The 22,686-nt window shown below is 40.4% G+C and overlaps 1 protein-coding gene across 2 annotated transcripts in view; it reads left to right on the top strand.

Moving 5' to 3' along the window:
• The window catches only part of LOC117258922 (helicase ARIP4-like), a 99,185-nt gene that overhangs the window by 35,257 nt on the left and 41,242 nt on the right, over positions 1-22,686 (top strand). The window contains exon 2 of one of the 2 annotated variants that reach the window (XM_033630165.2): positions 1,226-1,380. In XM_033630165.2, coding sequence (XP_033486056.1) covers positions 1,272-1,380 — 109 coding nt within the window. In that variant the 5' untranslated portion in view covers positions 1,226-1,271. Of the gene's footprint in view, positions 1-1,225; positions 1,381-21,139; positions 21,280-22,686 lie in introns of those variants that run through there. The other variant, XM_078170197.1, reaches the window with a different exon arrangement.

Here is a 22,686-nt window from a genome sequence, read left to right as displayed (position 1 = left end):
TCCATCTCATTTTGTGAGTGCAATGAGACAGGCTTGTTTGCCCAATACTCCACTTAATAATTAACATTTGGTCAGATACTGAACTGGTGACACTAATCTTGGTGCCCACCTTGTAACTGTGCTGTTATCTTGTGCGCTTCCGAGGGGAAGATGTGTGTGAACATCCATGTTTTCACAGACATGGATCTAAACTGTTACTGCATTTTGACAGCTTTTTGAAGGCATACAACCACAAGACGCTAATTCTAATTTTAAATAGTGTATGTGTATGAGGTGGACTGGGGCATAAGGGCGAGAAAAATTCTTAATGCTACAAATTAAATGCAGGACTTACGTCTTTACATATATTCTAAAAAACTCGCTATGATTAATGATAACACTAATAGAAGTAGGGTGTGTGTACTTGTATTAATGGTCCTGTGGGAACAAAAGTGTAAACTTACACATACATTGTGGAGACTCATCCTTTATCGGGGGACAGAACAACACAATCACTACACTTAATAGTGGCATTTGATGTTTCTGTAAACCACCGACATGTTAAATTTCTACGTTTTATACGTAGCAGTTGTGTTTCTTTACATTTCACTTTTCAATTTTATGTGTGGTTAGGTTTAGGCACAAAACCACTTGGTCAGGGTTAGAAAAACATCCTGTTTTGCATTAAAACATCTGGTTTTGTCACTGCAGTCAGAGCTGGCAGTGTCCTAAACTCTCATAAGAAACCACCAGCTTTTGTTGTTGTCAAACAGAAGTAAATAAACATAAAAAATAAACAAATAAACTTATGTTAAGGTCGGGATAAGTGTTTGGGATGAGGCAGTATAGGTTCCAGGAAATAATGTAAATGTCCTCAAGTTTCTCCAAGTGACAAAACAGTGTGGCTAATACCTGTTGTGGTGAGTATTTTATGCATGGGTATGTTTGATACCCAAGTCCTCCCTAAGAAAAAAATGCTTCCTAAACTTAAAAGGTAGGTGGCATCACCCTCCACTATGATACAGTGTAGAGGGCTTTGGAGTAGGGATAAACCAAAACTGGCAAACAGCTGTTGTCTTTCCTCTCATGGGAAAAGCTTCAAACTGTCTGTGTGTGGAGACAGATGGCAGAGGAGGAAACCGAGACAAGTCATTTCCCGTACATCAAAAAGTGCTTTAGTTTGTGTGTCTTTCTGTATGTCTGTACTTGTTCATCTGTTCATTCATACCTCTACTCTTTGTTTCAGGTGTGTATTGTGGACATGCTGAGGTAGCAGCAGCCTGCAGGTCAGGATGTCTGATCAAGAGGATGAGCGGCTGAATGAAAGGAAGAGGGAGAGAGATATCTGCTACATAACTGATGACGACAACGATGGAGATGACGAGGACGAGTGGATACCTGGTGAGTCAGATGGTCAGTTATGACCTGAACACTATAGGTTATTTAAAGCCCCTTCCCCACCAACATCTGACCTTTGTCTTTAGTGGAAAAGGTTACAATCGACATTCATACCTGGATCAAGTGGCTCCGCAGTAGTCACGGGTATTTTTCTGCTCCAGCTCCAATTGGCTTCCATTGGCAGTGACTAAAATATGACACCCTGGTGGACATGCTAATTTTGCCACTTTTCCGGCAACATGCAATAACTCACTGGCAAAAGTTCCATCCGTATTTGCTCAAGCAGTGTTTCAACATCGTTCCAAATTAGTCTGCAACAAGTTTAAACGAGACACTGAATAAGTAAGAAATATAGTAACCACAGTACCATTTCCCCTAGCCTCCATACTGCTTTCTACTGTTTTCTAACCTGTTTTCCAGTGTGCTTGTTATGTCTAACATGACACACCAGTAAAAAACAAAACAGAAAGTCATACTAATCTACTGGCATTGGTTCAGGAGTATATAGCCTGTCTTTAGCAGGTTTTCCCGTTTTTAAAAAAAAAAAAAGGTATATACATGTAGTATTTTATTTCAGCTGTGGACAATCCCATCAGTAATAAGGCGGCTCCAAATACCCATCTATATGTACATGTTCAGTGCCTGAATCTGCGCCTATCATAAAGTATTGAACTGGAGAGAACTGATCATGTCCGTACAACCAAGAGCAAACAACCTTAAACACAAAGGTTTATGGGTAAGAAGATAGATGTTGACAACTGAGAAGCATGATTGAACAAAGCAACACCAGCCATAGTTTAGTAACAATATACTACTATAGTTTTTGCATCCCTTACATCTATTTCCAACATAAACTACAACTGTTAAATTCTCTAGTTTCTCATCTGCTTGACATAAAATTGCATTTACATACTCTTTATTAAAGTAGAGCTATTAGAGCGAAGTGAATCAGCAGGTCGGCTGTGTTGTCCACGTGTGACCAGACAAGCTCTCCACATCAGCCTTTGGCCTTCTGTCCTCCCTCAAGGAAAACAAGCTCCTCTAAACTCCCTCGTCTCCACTTATTTCCTCTGTTGCCAGTATGTGTTACATAACCCAATGAATCATCATTAGTTCTGTTAGATGCTGACTTGTCCATGTGCGTGTGTGTTTGTGTGTGTGTGGAGATGTGTCTCCAGCAGTGTGTGTTTGTGTGTAGGAGGTAAGATTTAAACTTTGTAATGAGGACAAAGTCATCCAAAGACTGACACCACTTAAGTTATCCAAACAGAGAGAGAAGAGCCTTTAGTTTTTAATATTTTCAGTTTTTAGCAGCAGTGCGATCAGAGAGCACCTTGTTAAGTTGTCGTCTTACATTTCATAAACTGAACGTACTGTAGTAACGTTCCTCCCACGCTTTGAGTGCTTCTTCAGTTAATTTGCAGTAAAATTAACATCTCAGATTCTGAAGTATTTAAGCGTAGACTAAATGAGAGGGACAAAGAGTGAGATTAACTGCAGGAATAACAATTGGCCTTAAATTTAAAATCTGCTTCTTTCCTTTTTTTATTATTAGTGCTTTCAATCCTCCACTTGTGTTCTTTTGTACTTCTGTCTTTGTGAGCACACACTTGAGTGTTAGACCTTGACACAGAGGACATTTTGTCTGCACTTCAGTGGGCTGTTTGAAGGCTGAGATGTGTTAAAGGAGGAATTAGGTAAGTTAGGGTAAGGGCCAAGGTAATATTATTATTGGTATGTAAATGGGGGTCCTCAGAAGTACAAATGTGTGGCTCTTTCAAACAATTACAAGCAAAAAAGCATTGAACAAACCATTACAGGGGTGTGACATTGATCTTGGTAAAAAGACTGGAAGCAAAGGATTCTTACTGTCAAACAGCCAATCTTGTGCAATCACTCCATGTGGATTAATATAGTAACTATGGCAGTGATCACTGAAGGAAATGGTTCAGCATTTTGGGAAATACATTTGTTTGCTGTCTTTCTGACAGAAAGAGATTTCCTACCTATGCATTCGTCTAGCTTAGCATTAAGACTGCAAGCAGGGGGCAAACAGCGAGCTAGCTCTTATGTTTTTTTAATAAATCCATGGATAAACCAAATGCTTCCTGTGACAACATCACTGATTGGAGAGTGACCCGAAAAAAATTTGCGTTAAGTATTCAGCCTATAGAGAGCCGTGAATCAGTGTTGGATAACCCTTTTAATGTGGCAGATTGCTCATTATGTTGGGCCCAGGCAGCAGAGGCCTGTGAACCTGTTAAGAACTCACACTCAGACACACACTGTACATGTTGTCCTAATTACAGCAGCAGTACCCTGTATGGTGCCATATACCAGTAATGCTGGCTATGTGGTTATGTAGGCTCTCAGAGAGAGAGAGAGAGAGAGAAATGATGCTGATGATGATGAAGTACCATTAATCATCCAACAAAAAGGGGTTCAGGTCCATGCCTTCCTGCTTACTGCTCGGCTTATAAACATTTTTACCACAACAGTTTAACACTTTGTATAACCGACCCAGCGTAGCAGCGGAGGTGGCAGAAGCCTAAAGGCTGCAGGAGTGGGTCAGAGGCAAGTTGCAGATGCTATTCACTTAGGAGGTGGAGGTCCTGATGGGAGGAAACAAATAATGATAGCATGTTGATGTTAAAAACATTTAATACTAATAATAATAATGATAGTAAATTTTATTTGTTGCCACCTTTCTGAGCACCCAAGGACACCTTACAATAAAAACATACAAAAATACCAATAATACAACATTAAAAATAGATAAAATACATGACAGAAAATTAAACCGGATAGGCAAGTCTGAACATATGGGTTTTAAGCTGTCCAATGGAGCCAATCTGACGGATATGGGGGGCAGAGAGTTCCAGAGTCTGGGTGCAGAGCAGCTGAAGGCTCTACCCGCGTAGAGCACGGGTGGGGGTGTAAGGGCGGAGAAGGTCTGACAGGTACTGGGGGGCCAGGTTATGGAGAGCTTTGAATGTGAGGAGAAGGACTTTATATTGGATTCGCTGATGGACAGGTAGCCAGTGGAGCTGAATGAGGATGGGGGTGATGTGGTCGGTGGATTTGGTACGGGTGATTTAGGTATGTTGTTGTGTTGTGGTACTGCAGTTGTGAGTGATTCTGCTCTAAAATTTCTCCAACATATATGATCTGGTATGTTGAGCTCAGAAACCAATAAGCAAACATAGAAGTTGTGAAATAATAACGCCAGGTTGGCAGTTTCTTTAGTTCAGGATGGTGTTTGGCAGCCGAATGTTAAAACCTGAATGCATCACTGTGACTGCATGAAGAAGGAGGAAATTTTTAAATGACTCCATCTGCTTTTTGATACTTGTACTTTTGAAACTCTGCTCAAGTTGTTACACTGTCTCTTATATCTTTCTTTTCTTGACATGATTTAAATTGAAGTTGTTGTTATTGTATTGTTTTAAATGTTTGCGCATTTCAGGGTTGGTTTCAAAACTGCAGAGACATCTCTTTGGGCTGGAAAATGAGCGCTTTATGTCACTATAGTGTCATCTTTTTAATGCAAGTGTGGACATTTCCAGCCACTTCTCCATCAGCTCTGCCAAATTCGGGCTAAATTCAGGCTCTTAGTCGATTGCAAGTCTTGGTGGTGCTTTTTGTGGTTGGCATCTGACAGTGATAAAGTGTGGCTGCTAGCCACTCACCAGTCTGTAAGCTCTCCTCATGCCGACATCTGCTAGCTCCCAGCTAACCAGGTCCAGGTGTTCAAATGTTAACATCAGTAAAGATGGAGAAGATGGGCATCAGCCAGACTAGCATCCTGCTAGCCATTGTACAGGTGTTAGATCATGAATTGGACGACCTCCGATCAGCATCAGATTCTGACAGGATATCAGGAACTGTAATGTCCATGGCTAAATCCTGGACAGCCCCATTCAATCAGGTGACTCTTTTTCTATATGCTGATCTGACAGAGCAGAAGACTCAGGTGAGAGAAGGAGAGGAGGTGTGTGCTTTATGGAGAATAAGGACTGGTGTGACAGTGGGCGTGTGAGGTGCTGTCCTGTTCCTGCTGATTTAAGCTGTACAGAGGCGGCTGCAGAGCAGTGCTGCCCATGGTTGGGAGGAGCAACCATGTGGCCATCTTGTTGAGGTTAAGATATTTAAACAAACTATGACGCATGCCCCCAGCGATGTGAGACATGGAGACAATGGGCCTCATTCACCATTAAGTTTTTTCTTAAATTTGTCCTTAAGAAAGGTCCTAAGAAAAGTCTACGTCAGACAGCAGAATTCTTACAATGATGAATCCCATTGTCCTCATAACTTGAAAGCGCGCAACAGTTGATCGTAATGAGCATAGGTAAACGCCCCACAAATCCCTATTATGGGGCATGAGACTGCCGGGCCGTGTGCACACAGGGAGACTGAAGAAGAAGTAAAAGTTGAGAGCATTAAGTCAAGAATACCCAACTGAAAGTCAGAGGGGGTGGAGCACCAGACTCCAAATGGAGTGGAGGTACTTATGCAGAGAGTGAACACCAAACAAGCTGCCATACGTAGTAGCATTAGGGGTGGATATAAAAGTGCTGAGGATGCTAAAAAATATGTGGTAATCAACCACCCGGCCTGCAAACTTTCCGAATTGCAGTAGCACAACTGTCACGACTGTGAACAGGAACAAGTGCCACAGCGCTCTACAAAGCGTGCGTGTTTGTGTTCAGGGGGAGACAGAGAGAGAGGAGAGAAGGTAAAGGTGGAGAGTTTCACACACTGTTTCTGTAATAACTTCCTTTGAATACTGCTTCGTCATTTCCTTTGTCCCGCCTGCCCAACCTGCCTGTGATATGTTGGCATGGTTCCCCATCGTCAGCGTCACAGATGACATCAATGAACTCACAGAGTCTGTGATGGATTTAATTTGAACAACAACAGAAGCAGCTGATCCCAAAACTACAGTAAAATAATTTCACAACCAGAAACCATGGATTACCAGAACCATCTGGGAACATGAACAGTTATAAAGCAGCAGCCATCAATGTAAGAAGAGACAAAAATGAATGAAATTGCAAGTTTGGAGGAGCAGTTGTACCTTGTGTGATTCCATTTAACAAACAAACAGTTAATTGATTGATTGATTTTAGTATCATTAATATTAAACAGCATTTTCCTGAAGTTACTCGCAGATGCATTTTAAATTTGAAAGCAGGATTAGGGCCTTAAAAAAGCAAATGCTGGTCCTGCATTCATTGCAGTTATTACATTTCAGGTGCTTTCACAACTAACCTGTTTGATTCGGTTAAAATGAACTCAGTCAAGCAAGCAAACTGAGACTGCTCGAAAAGAGAGGTCTCGGTCTGCTTCCAAAGGACTCTGCGGTTCATTTGTGGTATGAGAGAAAACAAACCAGCCACATCTTATGATAACAGATATGTGATTTTAGCAGTATTTCAACAGCTAAACCAAAATAAATGCATCTGCTGATCATTAATTTTGTTTGCAATCTTGTCATTGATCCCAAAAAAGGCCATATATATCCCATAACCTATGTATGCTAATGCGCACATGTAACCATGTTAACACATATGCACATCAGTGATCAAAAAGCTGTTGAAGCTGCCATCAGTGTATCCGACTCTGTGTACTTTGTCTGTTACACTTTGTCTGTTTATTAGGTCGGTCCATTAAAAAGTGTGTGACAGTGATCCCACAGTATTAAGCCCCGAATCATTGCTGTACAAGACGCCTTCTCTTCATCCTGTCTCTGTTAGTCATTATTCATAACATGCAGTTGATTTGCAGTCTATTAATAGCCTACTAATAATGCCTACGATCAGTGTTATCTCTATGAGCTCTATGTGACTTCAAAGAACATAAATATAAATACTTGAAAGCATTAAAGTGCTGTTACATAAACATCCATCAGTAACCAGAATTTGATTTCCCCACGTGGGTCCTGATGATGCAGGACAACAAACACCAAATATATCCACTCAACGTGTTACCTGTCAGTCGGTAGAACATCATGTTTACTCCTCCTGGCTTGTTTGCAATATCTCAGTGTGAACAGGAAGTGAACCAGAAATAAATGCAACAATGCATCATTTTCCCCCCATGGTGCAGACCAAAGGAACAAAACTACAGGTGTGAAAGCACCCTTAAAATAAACTTGAAGGTCCTGTATGAGCCACTGGGTCAGACTGGGGTGACATCTTACGCTGGATTGATTTAAAGCACAGATAAAGAGGGGGCCGCTTTTCAAGAGCTGTTTGTTGTCTTGGTGGGTGGTGGAAGGAGTGAAAGGTCCGATGGAGAAAAACACGTTCACATGTTTATCCTCCACTTTGCAAGTCTATTTTCCTCTTGTGACATCATCACCACCCGCAGTGTCCTGCGTCTGTCCCATGGTTGCCATAACAACTGTCACCAGGACACCATCCCTCTCCTGCTCATGGTTCAATACTTCCTTCTCCCCATTTTCTTTTCTCACATTTTTATTTCGTCTCATTCTTTTTGCCTTTTCTACCTCCTGGTCTTCATTGATTTACCATCATCCCTCTTCATTTAATGCACGCTTTGTTAATACGTTTTTATTCCTTCATTTTCTTACTGCTTTATTTTCATCTTTATGTCTTTACGGACATCAGTATCCTTTCCTGTAGGGAACTTTGATAGATGCACTTTCGACCACCTGCTTTAAAGTTTATCATCTCTTCCTCTGTTTGTCTTTAAAGCATCTGCATATTCTTTCTCCTCTGTGTTCTCCACCTCCTATTTAAACAACTCATGCCAACTTGCCAACCCATAAATAGGCAACATTGTAAAGACAAAGGATGCATCTTTCAGCAGTATAGCCTATAGAGAAGAAAAAAGTAGGAAAGGAAAACCAAGACATTAATAATAAAGTGAGTGGGAGTTTAATATTCATGTGACAACATCATCAGAAATAGAATATGGAAAAGTGTAAAAGTATGGCTTGAGGTTTTATGAGGCTTTGCAACAATAACAGAACATAATTACTTTTTGGATTATGCAAAAATACAGGATTAATATCACTAACATGCATGATAATCTGTCATTTGTTTACAGTTTATTTCAGAAGTTATTCACTGTGTTTCAGTCTTTTTCATGACAGCTCTCACGTTTGTCATCCCAAACACTTTGCATATGGCACCTAAATCCTTTTAAGAAATTAGGCTGATGCACAGGAAATTAGGCTTTTTATATTTTTTGGTTTGCTTTTTTTTCAGTTGCAGAAGGTCGGGGCAGTTTCTAAAAAGCTGAATCTTTAGTTTGCTACTCAGTGTATGTTTTCTCTTTAGAGACGTTTGAGGTTTGTCATGGTGATCACTAGCATCACACAACACATTTTCATGTTAGAAATGACACGTTGAGTTGCTTCTTGGAGGTATTTTTAGAAGTCAACACCTTAGTATTTCCAAACATGTATAAAACGCTGGTTTCTGACTATGGTTGTGGGAGCCGTGTGCGTGATTGTGTGTGTGTGTGTGTGTGTGTGTGTGTGTGTGTGTGTGTGTGTGTGTGTGTGTGTGTGTGTGTGAGAGAGAGAGAGAGAGAGAGAGAGAGAGAGAGAGAGAGAGAGAGAGAGAGAGAGAGAGAGAGAGAGAGAGAGAGAGAGAGAGAGAGAGAGAGAGAGAGAGAGAGAGAAGCAGGAGTAAGTTAACAAGACTTTAACAGTCAAACAAACAAAAGATGAAAATAAGATGTTCAGCATACTAATGTAGATCTTACCTCATACATAGGCTCATCCAGTGCAGTGCCTCCCTTTTGTAGATAAAATTGTTATCATCTTGTTGTAGTGTTTTGTCTTTGTTTTGGTAGTTGTGAGGTTTGATGAAGATTCATGGTCTGCTTTAATTTTACCTGGCAGTCCTGTCACAAACTTCTCCATGCTTTCCAGAACCACGTATAATTTATATTTGGCCTTTTTCACAACGCCAGGCCCGCCCCCTAGTTTGGGAACCACTGAGTTTATCAATAAATGTTTTCATGGTTTATGTTTTAGTAAGTGATGCAATGGAAGATGGGAATTTGAGCTTAAGTGTCCTGACAACTCACACAATAAGTAACTGAATAATTATTTGAAGTCTTAAAATGAAGGGCCTTATAAGTAAGATATAGAATCTTAAAATCAATCCTAAAACAACTAAACAGTATAGTCATGCCAAAAGCTGAGTGATGTGTTTCCTTTTGGGTTTAGTACCTTTTTTAGCAAGTAGTAGTAAGTAGTAGCATGTTGAGTTCTTTTTTCCGCAGTTAAAATCATGTCAGTAGTTCCATCATGAGGGAACAAACTAAAAATATTTGTCACGTCTACATCTTTAAAATTCAAAACTGATTGAATCTAAGAGACTGGAATGGCCAAGCTCACTAATATAATGACAAAAATTAGGCCAAAATAAAAAAAAAATACACCTACAGTGAACAGTGAAATTCAGTTTAATACAACACCATGTCTTTGTATGCAATGATGAGGGAAGACATAAAGCACAAGGTAAATAAGAATGGTCCTAGGATTGAACCCTGGGGCACCCCGCATGTTATTGGGGGGGTGGGGGGGGCAGTGTCACAGATTAAAACAAAAATCCTACAATCTGATAAATGTGATGAAAACCACCGCAAGGCTGTATCAGATAACCAATACACTGATGAAGACTACAGTAAATATATTGTTATATATTGTATATCGATCATGATTTAAAATTTGTTGTATTAGTTAGATTTATCCATATCGTCTATCCTTATTCTGAGGTGCCGTAGAAAAAAAACAAGAGTGTTTGTGTGTGTGTGTGTGTGTGTGTGTGTGTGTGTGTGTGTGTGTGTGTGTGGAAGTGAGGCCATTCATCAAAAAGTGACATTGAGAAATGGACTTGGGGAGGTGGTACTGGTACCCTAAAATAAAACCATCCTCCTCAGCAACATGGTACTGTTGGGATATCTGTTCTGGGTCACGGGTGTGTGTAGGAGAAAATCTGTGTGAACAGATTGAGGTGTGTGCTGCATTTTCTTGCCTCTCTGAGCTCAGATGAGGCTGTCATGAGGTTTAGTCACGTCTTTCATAAGATACACACACACACACGCACATATGTACACTAACACACACACACTGACTCCAGAGACCAGGAGGGTAATAGTCTGTTAATTAGCCTGTTGCTCCCCCGCGTGCGTGTAGGCGTGGATAAGCACAGTACACTCTCACTCGCTCTCTGAAGAAAAACAAGTTAACATGTTTCCTCCCACGAATGTTACCGACACCTGTTGGTTTAATCAGCGACAAGATGCATCACCTTGCCAAGTGCCACCAAAACTTCACTGGTTGAACACCAGGTAGTTCCTTTTGAAAGGGGGATTGTTAGCATTGTTGTTGTTTTTTTCATATCCGCCTCCACCATCCTACCATAAATGAACAAAGGTAGCAGGCAACTTTGTGTTGACAAAGTTGCCACAAAATCTTTGACAATGCAATAATAGATGAGGTGGGAACGAAGTGTGAACGAGCTACTCAATTGGCAGCCTGTAGGCCACATTCGGGCCAGAAGCATCCTCCGAGTCTCCCAGCATACGTAAATTGGGTATACCGGTATGACAAAATATGTAAATTATGTGTAGTGTCCTGAAGTAGCTCACTTCCCTCTTATATCTGTTGAGTTACACATATGCAGTACTGTTCAGGCAGGATGGATCAGCACAGAACATCACTATTCATATCTTTAATAAATCGGTTTCTCATGTGAAGCAGTTTACACCACGCTTGATAGCTCTTTCAAAACATCTAGATAGTCAAAAAAAAGATGTCCTATGTCTTTTCTAAACACTTTTCCATGACTTTAATGGAAAATATCATAAGGTGAGGTGAGGCGAGGTTGAACAAGATGAGGCAAGGTGGGGTGATGTGCGTGTGAGGGAGATAGTGGTAGAAAGCAATAGAGTGTGTTAGTGGTTACTGTTATTGCCAATTGGTTCTGCGCATCAATAGCATTAACAGCTCATTTTTTGTTATTGTTTCAAAAGTAAAATGATAAACACTGCTACACTACATTTATTTGCATTTGTTTAAAATGTGTCATTACCTGCTGAAAATGTCTGGCCCATCTAGGGATGGGTACTGAAACCCCATATAAAATGAGCCCCACGGCTAAATTATCAAAGACTGTAGTATTTATAAGCTCTGACGGTATTGGTTCTTTTATCCGTACTTTTTAACATTTTGGTTTAATTCATTATCATCCTGCAGCCTCTCACATGTGCTCTGTGCCAGGGCACACACACACACACACACACACCAACAGGACACAGAGTAAAGTCAGTGAGCAGAGAGGCCGCAGTGGAAACGAAGTGAAGATAACTCGAAAATGACTCGAATTGACGGCAGCTACACTCGTTACTGTAAGTGCAATTAAACCTTAGTGAGTAAGAAGCCAGTAATTTATCAATACACGTGTTCAGCAAGCATGAACATGTAAACAGCAATATTTCATTCTGCTCTGTCCACGGTCTCTCATCCACCGTCACTAACATTATGTCTTACACAAGGACAGCACCCTAGTTAGCTGATAGTGAATTGTTACTAATAAGCTGAAATGACAGCTGTCTGTATGTAGACTAACTTGGTTTGACACTTATTGTAAAATTGGGCAGATACTTTTAAAGTTAACTGCTGGCTGAGACAAACCTCCTCTCTCTACCAGCACTAATGTTACCTGTACACTGAGTCACATCAGCAGAGAGGGAGCAGGACAGAGGACAGGAGGAATGACTTACAGTGACTGGAAAAAAAACTAGCCTAAACTTTATTCAGTATTGTGATGTCAGGAATATTATTTATATAGTGATGTTGCTGTTGTAAAAAATACTGTTGCTGCTCTAGAAACAACATTTAGTTACATTTGAAATATTTGATAATCCTGTTCTGAACTTATTCTTTTTAAATGTATTTATTTTCTGAAAAGCAATTATTTAGAAATTAAAAGGAACCAAAAAGAGTACCGGTAAAGAACAGGATCAATAAGGAGTATCAATAAATGTATTAGTATTGATTAAATCTTAAGGATACCCATCCCTAGGCCCATCTACATGTCCTGGTTTTAAAATCCAGGCTAATTGAATATTGTCATTGAATAGACCTACTGTAGATTGTTGAAATTAACAGACTATCAACATAATTAGATTACAGCATTCACACTCATATTCACACATATGGGCAATTTAGAGTCACCACGGTGACACATGGAGAACATGCAAACTCCACACAGAAGGGTTCACCCACCCTAAGGTTCGTCCCCACCCTGGGTTCAAACCAGGAACCCTCTTGCTGTAGGGGGGCAATGCTAACCACTGCATCAAGTCGCCAGTGGTATAACCAAAAAATTAGTTTTCAGTCATGTGCAGCAAAGTTCATTTTAAATTTAGGTTGGCTCAGGTCATCTCTATCTGCATGAAGTTTGTTTTAAATTGTTTGAAAATTCGACCACAACTGAATATAAAGTTTGATAAAGAGAATCACAGTGATCAAGTTCTTTGTAGTCCTTCTCAGATGGTATTGTTGTGAAGTAAAACAACAATAAAAAAAAGACCTTTCATAATATTGTGTGTGTGTGTGTGTCTGTGTGTTTGTGTGTGTGACCTGATTAAGGGCTGCACAGAGCGAAGTGTAGGTGGTGATACAGTAATACCAGCTGGTCCACATACTGACACACCAGACTGCCAGATCATACTGTGTGTGTGTGTGTGTGTGTGTGTGTGTGTATGAGAGAGAGTGAGAGAGAAAGAAACAGATTAGGTTTTGTGTGTGAGCAGACTTCAGATCAGGTAACGCTCTGGCTCGAATTCAAAGCGGGTCAGAATCGTCAGAATAACTCATCAGTGAAACCACCTGCCATCTTTGTTTTGAGTCATGTGTTAGCTGTGGACATTAATAATCTGAACTCATCATGTTCACATCGCTCACACTGTGGAGTCACACTCATGTGATTGACACGAGTTCATTTATAATCAGATGGTGGTTGGCCCTTTTTAGAAACAGCCAGGAGAGGAGTATCCCTGATCTGAGTCTCTGGTGGGTGAGAGTTTTAGTTCTGAATCACACTGATCAACCCACAGACTCACATACTTTATAGTTTTATTTGATATTCTTGTGGTAGTTTGAAAGATTGTGTGATCATATTGTGTAGCCTTTGTAAATGCTTGATATCAAGAGCTACTTTGTGGAGGCACTTGTTGCTGGGCGCTTGTCAGTCTCTTTCTGTTTTTTGAGCCATGCACTGTTCATATTCGGTAATGCTCCAAGTGCTGAAACAGATTGGTGGTAATACCTTTGGTCACTGAAACATTTTTTCCTCAGTGTTTACATTTGATTTCTTTCTGTTCTGTGTCGCCTTAACGAAAGCCAAAATGTGTCCAAACAAGAGACATGGCAACTTTGTTTGGTACAAGCTGCTCAAGTTATTCAGTTGGCTCAGTGTTTGAGTTCTACTCCATGTTGCTTTCAGTTTGCAGACTTGATGGGGTGCAGTGAATTTTCACATAAAGAACATGAACACACACTGTGGGAAAGTATTAACAGAATTGAACAAAATGAAAAAATTACCGACAGGGGCACGATTACGTCGTTAGAGGTTCTGAATGTCGGTTTTGCTTTATTTTTGATTAATTGCCATATTTGTTGGTAGGAAAATGTGTTGTGGTCGTTACTTAAAAAAAAGTAGTGTATTACACATTACTTGTTACTGTTATTAAAAAGTAATGCAATTACTCCCTGTAGAAAGTAATTTGTTACACCACTCTTTGCGTTACTTTTGTGTTACTCCTCAGCATTGTCACGTAGCTTATTGCATGTTAACAATAATATAACATTTAACCTTACATATGCCCACATATTCAATAAAAGGCTCAGGAGGATCATGACCGCACTGCAGTAGACTATAAATGCTTCAAAATAATATGAATATATAAAATAACACAAAGCAATACAGGTATTTGCTTCAAATTATTATATTAATAGGCCTAAATAATATAAAAGATTAGCCATCCAACACAATTAGATAACGACAGACTTAAAAGGAAGAAAACATGTTTATATGGCATGTGAGCTGCGTTTAACGGACCAAACACACTCAAAATTACACAAGTTCCTTGTGCACCAAACCATGGATTTATACCAGACTAGTCCAGTTTATCTGACATCTATAACCCTAAAGCAACACTTTTACCTCGTGAGGAGGAGTCTCTCTATTTGTTTGTCAGACAACCTGTTCTTCCTTGGAGTCAGCACAAACTGTCCAGGCTGAAGAGCCTCCGGCGCAGAGGCATCACACATTTGATGTTTTTTTCTGTTCGCCTATTATGCAGATAATTATGCAGATAATTGAGGAACTTATGTAATGCCAGTCATTTCTGTTGTTTGCTTAGTAACTGTAGTGTGATTATGTAATGTGAACACTGGTAGAAAATAAACCTCTGATTTTCTTAAGTATGGACAGAAATCCTTGAGGTGCTCAGAAAACTACACCTCCAATTATTATATCCACAGAATATCAACTAAAGTACTATTGTTTATTCAACTATATCTAATAATGCATTCATCTTTGAGCATTTTCATGCCTCCGAGCCAGCGATGGCCAGAGGCATTATGTTTTCCGGTTGCTCGTCTGTCCATCCCAGTTGTTCACTTGGACTCAACTGTGAACTGATAAGATTTTGGTGGTCAAAGGTCAAGGTCACTGTGACCTAGTTTGCTGCATTCTTGTGAACGTTATGTCTCAATAATTTGACACAAATGTCCACCTGGACTGAAGAATAAACTGATTAGATTTTGGTGGTTGAAGGTCAAAGGTCAAGGTCACTGTGACCACACAAAACATGTTTTTGGCCATGGCTCAAGAATTCTCACATAAATTACGACAAAAATTCACACAAATGTCTAACAGGATGAAATGCTAAAGTGATGACATTTTATATCCAAAAGGTCAAAGGTCAGCTTCACTGTGACATCATAATGTTCTGCATAATGCACTTTTCTGTCCATTACTCAGCATTAAAACACAGGAACAGAAAGGATGAGAGTTTTTCAGATACTGAATTAATTGGTGATTCTAATCTTGGGTGTCCACCTTAAAATTGCTGATTTTATAGATCTTATGTACTGCTGGGGGGAAAATGTGTGTGAAGCATCCACGTTTTCACAGACATGGTTGTGAACTGTGGCATACCACTGCGGGGCGGTAATTCTAGGTGTTATCTTGGTTTTAAGGACTTCATTGGTCAATGTAAACCAGAGCTCTTGTCTATCCTCTAGCTGTTCTAAAACTACTTATGTATTGTGAAGACAACAAAAAACTTTGCCTCTGAGGTTAGGTCACCCAGTCACTCTATACTTCACACCTTCAGCGTCCTTCTCAGCATTTCACTTGCCCTTTTTACACAGACACTGTGATGCGTTGGCAGCGATTTCTAAACAACAACAATGGTGTACTATGGCAAATACAATCATTTATCATCTCTGTTATATGGTGGCTGATCTTGCCCTCTGCTTCGAGGGTAAGGAGCTCCCTGACCTCATTGTTTCCCCAGTTTGCGGACATTTTCAGTTGCTGTTCTGTTTTTTGAGGTAGCTGCTAATTGCTTCTAGCTGCTTTTAAATCTCCTGTGGTGGGTTGCACACATAACATGTCATCAAAATGTCACACCCGTCCCATCCATGGTCCCATCCTTCTGGCTGTCCCTTTTAAACAGATGTCAATTCAGCACCGTTACCACCTCCACTGCCAGCTTAAAGCTGAGACAACTCTGTCCCCCCAGTCTGTGATTGTACCTTTTTTAAGAAACAGCAAGGCAGAAAGACGGCATGACATTCCTGCCTTGAACAGGCAGTGAATAAGGGACAACTGATTCTCTCATTGCTGTCTGCCTCAGTCATGTGGGTCCCACCTCCTGGTGAAAGCTTTGATTAAACTTCCTGTAACAATAAACAGACATTTGACTTGTGTTTAATAGATGCAATAGTATTGTCTCATGCTATGTACAGTGAGGAACACTCTGTACACACATTTTTACCTGACAGCTGCCCAGTACAATCACAGTCTGATCCCATGTTGCTCTGCCAGTAGTGTGTGTTTCATCATTTAAAAAAGCAGCATATGGGGATGTTGCAGTTTGTTGCTGCAACCCTGCTCGATACAGGCAACGGTGGACTAAGTCCACAACTTCATTACCCGAGTCAAAATGTAGATATTCCTGGTCAAATATTACTCTAATATGAGGGGAAATCAGTCTGTCACATTTTATGAGTGAAAGTACTGAAGCTCTTGCTTTTAAAAATACTTAAGTATTGATAAAATACTTTAATGTCAAAACATTGTTGTATTGTTGACAGGACCCAGACCCAATATAATAACTTGGCAGGCAAATCCATAAAAACCCAGAAAAAGTCATTTGACAACCAAAGCATAAAAACTGCAACTACTGCCAGCACAGATAACTTGTTTTAAATTTTAAAATATCTGGAATTGAATAAACATGCTCTCTCAAGTTGGACGGATAATTCTTGTAGGCAGTCATTAAGTTTGTGTGCGCTAAACAGAGAAACCTTTAAAACGATATGAATCTGTCTTCATTTCAAAAATCTCAAACATGGACTTCGGATGTGGCCGTGGGTGCTCTGGTGGTGAGGAATCATCATCATCTTTATCTGCTGTAGCCATCATTACCACTACCAAGTTCAAAAAAGACTGTTCAATACATGCAGAAAGCATACTGAACTTGACTCAGAGCATTTTAGAAAAAAAATAAATTTAGTTTGCCAACTTCAAAGCTATGCTTCAAAGTAACAAGTAACCAGAACTTTCATAAGAATGTAGTGAAGTCAAAAGTACAATAGTTGTCCTTAAAATGTAGTAGAGTAAAAGGTCATAAGTCTTCTAAAGAATTACAAAAAAGTACTTAAGTAGCTACAGTACTCGAGTCAGTGTACTTGGTCACTATACGCCCCTAATTAAAGGGGATGGATCTAATTGCTGGTGTTCAAGACCGTGGACTTGCACACTGCTATCTGTTGCTTCATGTGATTAACTTAGTTGTTGATATTTTATGTGTATATTGGCACAGGTTTTTGGCTTAGGTGAGAACTGTTAACTATTTTCCTTGTTTCCTCCAACCGGTACAGTTCAGTTCAGTTCGGTGCGCATTTTTGCAGTTTCCACTGTGAAAAGTTGTGGATGGTACCAATGGATCCGTTCCATACCGTCCCCATTTTTGGTCCCCCCTCTGTTGGGGTACCTAGCACACAGATCTGGTACTAAAAGGTGGAGCTGTGGACACTGCAGTCTGTTGATTGGTCAATAGTGGACGGTCACTCTGCTCAGGGCTGAGTTGTGGCTGGTTTTGAGGCTCATGTAACCACTGTTCATACCGCGGAGAGTTTTACATCAGTAAATTGTAACTATAAAATTAAAGCATGTTTTGCTGCCTCTCACAGCAGCTGGAGTCTGAAAAAAACCCTCAATTCATTGGGTTCTAAAAATGTCGCGTGTAACCCTGTTTTGTGGACAATAAACGAGGTGCAGACTTTCATCTGTGTCACCAGTAATGAGGACATACAGTGAGTGCTGGACGGAGCTGTAAGTGAGAACAACCCGCCCATATTTAAGGGTACTGTTTGGGGTGGAAACACTAAATGGACCTAGGGTCTAGGTACCATGTGTGAAGGGTACTTTTGGTTCCAACGTTACCATACCGAAAGTGTTAAGTGGAAACAGGGCTTATCTGTTTTGTGTTGGACCTCAAATAGTCTCTTAAATGGTCTCATCCACTTTGTGGCTGAATTGGACTTTAAGTAGTGTAAGTTTGCTACATCGCCACACTTATCCACAACGGCTCTTTACATTTAAGGTTTTTGTGACTGCTGAGTTGTCGTTTCTGTGCCAGCATGAAATAGCTCTTCTGTAAAACTTTCTTCCCTTTGATAATTATAGCATTTGGTCTGTCTAGCTAACCAAGAAGGAAGTGAACTTTCTGTTCGTAACAGACTGTGACATGATTGGTTAAAATTAGCTAAGTTTCCTATGGCAGGCATTTTTTTGTTGTGGTCAAGTATATTTAGTTACTGTGAGTCAAGTGAAGATCTGAATTCTTCTTCAGAAGCAGCGCACAAAAATACAAAATATTGTGACTCTACATGCCATCCTTCTGTCTCTCTCATTCTCTCTCTATTGGTCAATGTAGGTTATGTAAACAGTGAAATGCGAGCTTTCCTTCCTCACAGGAGGAGGCGTGGCTGGATACCAGAACTGTGGTAGTGTGGCAAAGGTGAATGTGAGTGTGTGAGTGTGTGTTCATGCTTTGCCCGGCAGTCCTCCGCCTCACATTGCTGCTGTCACCGCCTCCTCCTATCTCCTCCCCCACCTCAGTGTTTCTCACTTTGCTGCCCCTCCCCCAGGCTCCAGAGCAATGTGGGTTAGTGTATGTAGCCATGTGAGACTGGGCTCTCACCTTCCACCCTGTGTGTTTGCATGCATATGCGTGTGTGTAAGTGTGTGTGTAATCCCACACCACGAACAAGGGTTTTAACAGGTTCTGGAGTTCATGGGATTGTTTTGAAACAGTGAAACAGCCCACTCCCCTTATTATCATGGACTTTTCTGTCTTTCCTTATCTTCTTTTGTCACTCATTGACTGTCTTGTTCTCCAAGCTTACTCTTCTTTTCAGACTTCCTCTCATCTTTTATGTATTTTCTCCGACTCTCTCTCACCTTGATCACCTCCAGCTTTCATTTTTGTATGATATACTCTACATAATTCTTGGTAATTCCTCTCCATCCTCAGCATTGATGGTTTTTGCATTAACATGTTGCTGAAATTTACTGTCTGTGGCAATTGGGGTGTTTATGATGTGTTTATTGGTGTTTACGATGTGCAATACCGTCCTGTGAAGCCAAAAAAGAACTTTCCAAGGCATGCCCTGACCAGAAAGTAGTAGCACATGACTTTATTCATCCCTGCTCCCTTTTTCCCCTCTTTTTTGACCTCTTCTCCCTCTTCATTTCATTTTCTGGGTTTTCTCTCCCTTTCTGTATGATTGCCTCATGCCCCTCAGCACAGCTATAATTCCTATTTGCAAAATGTTCCCACTTTAGGGCCACTATGAAGTCCCTCCTTTATGCCACCTTTGCATTTTTACACAGAACCAAACAATTGCAACATCATCATGCCGCTCCAGTGTGTGATTGTAGGTAAGATGCCGGCACTGTGGAAGCAAACGAGGTGTGACAGACATACGTGTAGCACAACTGCGTCAGCCACTAGTGTGACTAGAGTGACATGTATTATACACGTCGGCAGCGCTTTATAAACTTTAACAATGACATAGCATGGCAAAAACATCCTTGTTATTTGGCAACTGATGTTGTCCTCTGCTTGAAGGGTAAGGAGCACCCAGACCTTATTGTTTGTCTAAGTTTGTCCCCCTATTTCATGACTGAACTTTTTATACAGTGGTGAGACAGCATAACGGCATGAACTTTCGCTCTTGAGGCAGTGTTAAAGGGACGATAGAAAGGTCTAAGTGGTAATTGCAAGGTTTGCAGTCATATGTTGCCATTTTAGTTTCTCAGATTTTTTTTCCCCTTTTTTTACATTTAAGACTTTTAATCTTTTTATTTTTGGTGAGAATTTGTGTTTGTTACACCCAGGGAAACTAAACCAACTAAATTTATTTTTTTATATATTTTTGCAAAATGTAAGGTGTGGACAAAATAACAGGGACATTTTACAATACTCACAGCATTTACAGTCCATCACCACCACAAACGGATACCTAAATGTTAAATCTGACTCTCAATAGTAATTGATTTAACATTTAAAGTGTCACAAAGATACAGTCAAATTTATTTTTCCTGCAGAACTTATTACAGTTTAAAATGGACGAGACTTGATATGAGAGACCCATAGAGCTTGTATGTTATTGTATGCCTCAGAATATGATTCCCAACATTAATCACTTTCATTAGCCTGGTGTCTGACCAGGCTAATGAAAGTGATTAATGTTGGGAATCATATTTTAATAACAAAGTTAAGAAAAAGAATGATGACTTTGGCAGGTTAAAACCGTCCTTTTCTCTTTCAGGCATATTTTTGTTTCTTTCTCCTCATTCCCACAGTTTTATCTCCATACTCTCAAATTTCAGACGGTCCTGAAGGATTAAACATCATTTTGAATGTCAGTTAGTGTTTCAAATTAAGTCATGACCTAGATACGATTCCAGCAAAATGACCACGTATCAACAAGACCAGAAGTTGAAGTAAAGACTTTTTTCTCTTTCCCCCTTCTTTCATTTTCTTTTCCTTTTTCTGTTTGTCTGTCCATCTCTTCCTGGTTGAACCCTATTACCCTTGTTACCTAAGGCAGCCTCTCCAGAAGGGGCGTGGCTTGCTGACATCACACTCACTCCTGTGTCAGTTGGCCGAGGGGGAGGGGAGAAAGAGAGGGAAGAGGAGGAGGAAGTAGACAGGAAAACCAGCACAAGTGGGGGGTTTCCTACACACGGCAGGCCGGGGCAGCTTAGAAGCGACTCATTGTTTTGTAATTGTCCCAATGGCCTTCTGTCCTCGCTGGTGTGCCGGTACAGCTGCGAGACGAGTCTAGAGCTAGATGTTGAGAGCCTTGCACACACACACACACACACACACTCTCTCTCTCTCTCTCTCTCTCTCTCTCTCTCTCTCTCTCTCTGTCACATACACACACTTTGACACACTCCGTTCGGATGGGACACTAAGGAAGTGTGTTAGCAGCATGAAGGAGAAACAGGCAACAGCTGGAATAACTTTCTAGAAAGTGTAGAGGAGGCATGGATCTCTCACCGGTGTAGGAGACAAAAAACTACTTTCAAGCACATGACATGGGTGAGTAGCCTAAATCCTTTTTGACTTGCTTGTTCAGTGTGTGACTCATTTTCTGGTTCGTTGGCAGTTTTTTTTCACACATTTGTTTCTTCTCATCCTCCTCAATACTAATACCTCCTCTGCTGTCTGTCTTCTTATCAGTGCATATATGCAGGCACAACTATCACACTGACCTGCATGTGGTGCAGTGCCAAGTCTTTGGCCTGGGCCACTGAGGCAGAGCAGAGCTAAGAGGTTTCATAAGGCATGTTATGAAATAGATGCAGTAGTTGTCCTTGTTCCCCCCAAAAAATTATCCTTGTTTTGAATCGCAAGGACTTTAATGTCACTTTACTTGGATAAAATAACATTTTCATGGGTAAATCTTTTCAAGTAGAAATTGGCATAAATACTTCCGTTTCTGTTGCTATAAAAAGCCTGAATTTAGTTTCATCTTTTGCTTAACTAAGAATCAAGTTTTTGGAATAAAAGTAGCCTCTAGTGTTGGAGCAATGAGCCGTTAAATCCAGGGTGACGTTTTTTCTTAAAAAGCTCTCATAAGAGCGTTCCCTCAGGTCTGCGGGTAACTGTAACAAATCAGTTTACTGAAGAAATCAGACTAATTTGTTTCTGGACATGTTGTACTCTCAGTTGTACAGTTTCCAGTGTGCTGTACTACTTCTGCAGCATTTATGTTAAGGGAGCTGTATGTGACATGAGGGGCATATCAATGATTCAGAGTCTACAGCGGGATTGTCTGCACTCAGTTCTCAGCATGGAGGTGGCTGAGCCAGTGCCTAGCAGCTAACAGTGCTAACTCCATAAGCAGTGCTAACAATAGCAACATTGCTGAAAGAGCTACAGTTGTTAACCTGAGGCAGAAAGGTGGGGATATCAGTGGTAACAGCCATATGAGTGCAGTGCAAGGCAGCGACAGTGGGCTAGCATATTGATGTTGTGAATGTTGCATATAGAATTGATATTGATTGATATGAGTTCAGTGAGCAATGATCGAGTATCACTGGTGCAAAGTTAAAACATAGGTACATATTGTCATCTTCAAGCTACGTCTTTATTGCACGTTTGCATCACCATTTCTTTTCAAGTGCACCTCCTTCCTAAACAAACCAAATGCTAGCAGCCAAGCTAGCAGCCAAGCACCATGCAGACAATGGTGAGCAGCTAAGAAAAAAGACAGCAAACACATTTTTTTGGGAAATGTTATGCCAAGTGACAACATATCTGGTAGGTTGCAAAAATGTTATAACTGAAGATATCTGCAAAATGTTCTCTGACAAGGTATTTGATTTGTTTTCTTCCAAAATCGGCAACCTTGCAATGTACACTATCCTCTCGCAGTGTCTACAGCATGATTTTTGTTATTACCTGTTTTCTTAACTTTTAACAGCAATAACTATCTTTCCCTTA

Source organism: Epinephelus lanceolatus, chromosome 8 (genome assembly GCF_041903045.1).
Source record: "Epinephelus lanceolatus isolate andai-2023 chromosome 8, ASM4190304v1, whole genome shotgun sequence".
NCBI lineage: Eukaryota > Metazoa > Chordata > Actinopteri > Perciformes > Serranidae > Epinephelus > Epinephelus lanceolatus.
The sequence above is the reverse complement of the archived record's forward strand: the minus strand, read 5'-3'. Positions and strand labels throughout refer to the sequence as shown.